Source organism: Nicotiana attenuata, unplaced genomic scaffold (assembly GCF_001879085.1).
Source record: "Nicotiana attenuata strain UT unplaced genomic scaffold, NIATTr2, whole genome shotgun sequence".
NCBI classification, from domain to species: domain Eukaryota; kingdom Viridiplantae; phylum Streptophyta; class Magnoliopsida; order Solanales; family Solanaceae; genus Nicotiana; species Nicotiana attenuata.
The window spans coordinates 199,725-205,727 of NW_017671781.1; the positions used below are offsets into that span (position 1 = coordinate 199,725).

At 41.4% G+C, this 6,003-nt stretch overlaps 1 protein-coding gene across 1 annotated transcript; it reads right to left on the minus strand.

Moving 5' to 3' along the window:
- Positions 1–1,543: 1,543 nt before the first annotated feature.
- LOC109210185 lies at positions 1,544–1,900 on the minus strand. Its single transcript, XM_019373560.1, has one exon. It carries the CDS (start codon positions 1,898–1,900, stop codon positions 1,544–1,546), a length of 357 nt encoding a protein of 118 aa, XP_019229105.1.
- Between the last annotated feature and the right edge of the window lie 4,103 nt (positions 1,901–6,003).

Here is a 6,003-nt window from a genome sequence, read left to right on the forward strand (position 1 = left end):
ATAAATCACAGGTAAATCCCTATTAAAGAATTCCTATGAAAATATTCGCAAGTAAAACCCGAACAATAAATCCCCAGGTATTTTCCTAGGTGCATAAATCCGCTGGTAATTCCCCAGGAAATATTTCCCATGTAAAACCGTAGAAAAATAATCCCAGGTAATTCCCCAGGAAAACTAAATCCCCAGGTACATCCCCATGAAAAAATCCGCCGCAAACTCTGCATGACCGTTACCTGGGGAATTTTCTGCCAACTTACAAACGAAAAAAAAAAATTACCTACGAATTCACCTACGGATAGAGGATTTGCCGATTGTTTCCTCAGGTAATTCCCCAGGTAATATGTTTGCTCCTAATGGCGCCAAAATTACCTGCAGATTTATCGGGGAAAATTAAATTCGCATGTATAATATTTTATAATTTAAGAATTTTAAAATTTGGCAAGAAAATCCGCAGGTAAATCTGGGGATTTTATCCCCAGGTAAATATCCCCAGGTAATCCGCCTTTTTCTAGTAGTGCTTCTTATTGCTTTGACGGAAGTGGGTGGTGGAAGCTTTTCGATCACATCAACCTTTGCACGGTCTACGTCAATGCCTTTACTCGACACTAGGTGCCCCAATCTATCCAGCATTTGATCAATGAACGGCAAGGGAAAGTTGTCTTTTCGGGTGGCCTTGTTCAATCTTCTATAATCCATACAAATTCGCCATCCAGTGACTGTTCTTGTTGATATCAACTCATTGTTCCCGTTATGCACTACAATCATCCCACCTTTCTTAGGCACACATTGGACTGGCAAAATCCAGTTGCTGTCATAGATGGGGAAAATGATCCCCGCATCTAACCACTTTATCACCTCCTTTTTCATAACTTCCTTCATGTTGGGTTTCAGCCTTCTTTGTTGTTCTCTGGAAGGTTCGTGGACATCTTCCAGTAGAATATTATGCATACAGAAGGCTGGGTTGATACCCTTAATATCTGCAATGGTCCACCCGATTGCAGTTTTGCACTCCATCAATACCTGCAAAAGCAGTTCTGCCTGCACATCTAACAAACTAGATGAGATAATAACAGGTGAAGTTGAGTTAGGTCCCAAGAAAGCATACCTGAGATGAGGTGGTAAGGGCTTCAGTTCCAACTTTGGTGGCTCTTCTATCGATGGCTTAGCTGGAGGAGTTTTCCTTTCTTCTACGTGTAAAGGCTCAAATTCGAGCTCCCTTCTCCAAAAAACATGTCCTTTAAGACCCAGTACCCACTCCGCCAAGTCCTCTCCATTTTCTTCATCTAAGTTCATTAGACAGGCTGCTAGAGGGTGTTTAGTGTTCAATGTCTCATCTTCCTCCTCCAAAATTATGTCCACGGCTTCTATTAGAGAGCAGTTAGCAAATTAACTTGGTCGCCGCATAGATTTCTGCACGTTGAATGTTATTTCTTCATCATTTAGTCGCATTTTGAGCTCTCTAGTTTCACAGTCAATTAAAGCTCTCCCAATGGCCAAGAATGGTCTTCCTAAAATTTTTGGAATCTCCTCGTCAACCCGACAGTCAAGAATGACAAAAATCTGCTGGGAACACAGGTTTCCCAACCTGTACTAATACATCATCAAGGATACCAGAGGGCCTCTTCACTGTCCAGTCAGCTAGCTGTAGTAACATGGACGTGGGTCTAGCTCTTCCAATGCCTAACCTTTTGTAGATAGCCAGGGGCATCAAGTTTATGGTTGCCCCCAAATCATAAAGTGCCTTAGCAAACGCATAGTTGCCTATTGTGCATGGGATTTTGAAACCCCCTGGGTCAAATAGCTTCTCAGCTATGGGTCTTGTCATAGCACTACATATCTGAGTCAGTGTAACCGTGGCCAAGTATTGAAAGTCAATCTTACTAGACATCAAGTCCTTCATAATTTTTGCATAACCAGGCATTTCCTTTAAGGCGTCAATCAATGGAATGTTCATATGAATTTGCTTTAACATCTCCAAGAATTTCTTATTCTGCTCATATTTCTAATACTTGGCCAATCTCTATGGGAATGGTGATGGAGGTCGCTTCTTCCCTGTGATTTGATTTTTATCTTGCTCAGGCACTGCTTCTACTATCGTTTCCTATGCTACCTCAATCTCCTTCGCAACCTCTTTTTCTTTGCTGGTGTTCTCTTATGCATGTTGTACCGTCACCTCAGTTAACCCTGTTGATTCATCTATCTCAATGGGTATTGGCACAAGTATTTCAGTAGGTTGGCTTTCGCGAGCAATTTCTTGCTCCAGATCTAGGTCTCTACCATTTCGTAGATTAACTGCTATAAGTTATTTCTGGCCCTGCTCTTTTGGATTGATTTGTGTGTATGCAGGCAATGTCCCTTGGGGACGATTATTTAGAGCCATCGAAATCTGTCCTAACTAAATCTCAATACTCTTTATCGCTGATTCATGTGAGTACACTCTCTCTTGCGTTTTTCCAGTAGACTCAATCAGTTGCTGCAGCATTCTGCTGTTGTTGTTCAGCACTCCCTTAAGTTCAGCAAACCCATCATCTTGTCTCAGAATCTGTTATTGTTGAGGTTGTTGATAATCCAGCTGCTGATTTTGCTGGTTGTAACCTTGTTGCCTTTGGTAAGGCACCACTTGACCCTGTGGTCAAATAGCTCTAGGATTGTTGCCGTTATTGTACTGATGCTGTGCTGGTCTGTATTGTTGATTCCGCTGGCCCCAATTCTGATCACCTTGCCTCTGTCCCCCATAGTTGGCCACATAGTTCATGTCTTCTTGATATTGCTGGTTGTCACCTTCCGCACTCCAAGAGCAAACATATCGTTTGTTAATGCATGGTGTACATAAGCCCCTATTAGTTGCTTCAACTATGTATACATGCTGCTTCTGGCCTGATTCATCTATCTTTTTTGTGAGGGTACTCATTTGCGTAATTAGAGTGGCCATATTTTCAGCTATGGAGTTGTTTGGGTCTAAAGCCACTAATGAACTATAAGAGTGATCGTAGAGTCTCTTGTCATCCATCCTGAGTTTTGGGCCATCTTATCAAGTAGGATCTTGCATTCTCTGAATGTTTTGCTCAAAAATGCTCTACCTGCTGAAGTATCAACATTGTCCTTTAAGCCGTCTGCCAGTACCATGTAGAACCTCCGCCCTAACATCTGATCTGAATGCCATGATGTGGACACTTAACAAGCATACCCTTGAACCTCTCCCACATTTTTTGTTGTGATTCTGTTGGTTTCTGCCTGAAGCTCAATATATCATCAATTTGCTTGGGCCATTTATTGGGTGGATAGAACTTGTTCAAAATTGTTTGATTAATTCCTCCCAAGTAGTGATGGAATTTATGAAGAGTGAATCAAGCCAAGTCTGAGCTTCTCCTGTCATTGAGAATGGAAACAACAACAGTTTAATTGCTTCCGGTGTCACATTAGGTTGCCTTTGCGTGACACATATTGACAGGAAATTCTTCAGATGCTGTTGAGGATCTGATATTCTAAAGGTCAATACCACACAAGAGGGGGGGTGATTTGTGTGGTACCCAATTTTCGCTCTAGAAGTACCTGGTTCTTCTAGGTGTACTAACTACTACTGTTTGCAGAATAATAAGTACATAAAATAAAGAACATCGAGATTTTTACGTGGAAAACACCTGGCTCAAAAGGTGAAAAAACCATGACCTACTACTCAATAGGATTTTCCCAAACTTCCACTAATATCACTGAGCCATAACAGCATTTACAAAAACTCTTTGTAAACCTAAGGATTAACTCTAATCCCGTTGTAGCACACAGCCTCAACTGTTGTGACAACTTCAAGTTAGCTTATAACTTGAACACTCTAAGTACCTAATACAATTGCTTCTAAGAAAGCTGAAAGGTACAATTTTAAACCACCTACTACAATTGAACTAGAATAAAAGAAAGACACAATGGAACTGATTCTTCTATCTCATTCAAGTAGCTTCAGGAGTGCACACTCAAATCTCCATAAATTGCTTGCAAAATCGCCTTGCTCTTTTGCTCTCAATTTAGTTTAACTTCTGCGTTTGGGCAATACCTGTAAAAGAGAACAATCACTGTCTTTTAATAGGTTAGTAATCAGAGTTTGATTGAGACTCAATTGCTGATCTTCTATCGTAGTTGAGTCCTTGAAGATCTCAAACTCCAACGCTATCTTTATCCGGATTGTGTTCTCTTCATATAAGGAGACTTTCTCCCCTTATCCAATATGCAATCTTTTCGATCAGATCAGGAGATATTGCTGCTTGATCAGTAGGACTTATATCCTTCACGTGCATCTCACATGTGTAGGTTGATCATGATTGTGCTTCACACGATGGACCTGGTCCATGACTGAGTTCATTTGTCATTCTTCAAAACTTCACCTGTTCTTGGGCCAACAAATTCCCCCTTTTGACGATGACAAACTCTGTGTGTTTTACTGATTCGAAACCTGTAAGAACTCAACTTAACCATCAACACTAAACTTAGAAAATTCACTTATCATCAAGGACCGGGTTAATTAGGTTATAAACATCACTTATTTCAGAATATGTAAAGCACAATATCTCTTCCCCCTTTTGGCATCATCGAAAAGTTGCATACACAATGTGAATCCCAGATTTTAATAAATACTCATGGCCACTGGGGCAACTGCAAGTGCAAGCATGGTGCAATCATCAGTAATCTAACAAACATATATAAACTATCAAGGTTAGAATAATTGTTGAACAAGAGAAAATAGCAGTTGTCAATGACAGAGATATGTTGCCACCAACAATCCACAAAAAGAAAGAAAAACATTCAACCATGAGCAAAACAATAGAAAAATCCCTTATCTGGGTCACTGGGGTATTATACAAGTTCAGGAGACAAGTGCTAGGAGTCCTAAGGTTTGGAGGAACTGGAGGGTTGAGTTTGGAGAAGATTCAGCATGTTCTGAAGAATTCCATCATTCTTCTCCTTTTCTTTGGCAAGCTCAATTTTAAGACCATCCCTCTCAGTTTCCACTTCAACCATACGAGCTTTGAGCCTAGCAATTTCAGCATCCTTAGCTGCACATTCCTGAACCAAAGTCCTAACATTGCTGTTTATGGGTGTCTTGAGAGATGAACCAGGTTCAACTGGGATGGCATGGACTGGATAGTCACAAGCAAGAAGAGTTTTGATGCCAAAGTGTTCCTTGCTCGAGGCCATTTCTCATTTCTTCAGAGGCACATTTTGCCTGTCAAGCACTGTGGTCAGTATGAAGCCATATGGAGTAGCATAAGCCTTGGAGCCATTTATGACCCTGTCTAGCAAATTTGACAATGAGAGCAGGACAGTTGATTCTCTCCAGGCACTCCATAAGAACCAGGTCCATGTAGTTAGTAGTGTGCCTTCTCTCCTGTCTGGGCAATAAGCACTTGTTGACAAATTCAAACACAACCTTGTGCTCAGGCCTCATCTCACTTTTCTGCACAGCCCTGGCTTCATTCACTTCCTCTGAATCACAGAACCTCTTGGTGATCTCAAGGGAAGTAGGGAGGGAGTCCAGGCATGGCCACCTTTGCCTAGTATAGTCATCAAACCCTTCAGAGGGTATGTCCAGAATCTCTCCCATCAAACTGCACTTGAACTCCCTTCACCAGGCTACTAACAACTCCATCCTTAACAGCAGCATTTGCCATAAATTCAATCAGCTCATTTCTGGCTAGCCTACCATCCATCTGAAGGACCATGTCCTTCCATCCCTGAGCAGCTAAAGCATCCACCAACCTCATCATCCCTGGTTCCACCAGATCCTTCAACAATCTACCTTTTAAAATCTTTCTTCTGCCAAAAATGTCAAACTTGTCCTGTTCCTTCTCAGAATCATTCTCTTCTTCTTCTCCACTCCAGTCATCATTATCTGAAACTTTTGTTTGTTTAGCTTTCACTGCAGATCTTGTCCTCTTGTCCAGTGTGGGTTCAACAGACACAGGTGCAGAAGATGATTTATTGGAGGAAGTCTTGGGCTTTTTAGGCTTGGGT

Bases quoted from the DNA above. Each gene is read 5' to 3' on its own strand.
- LOC109210185 (XM_019373560.1), bottom strand. From the start codon at position 1,900: ATGAAGGACTTGATGTCTAGTAAGATTGACTTTCAATACTTGGCCACG.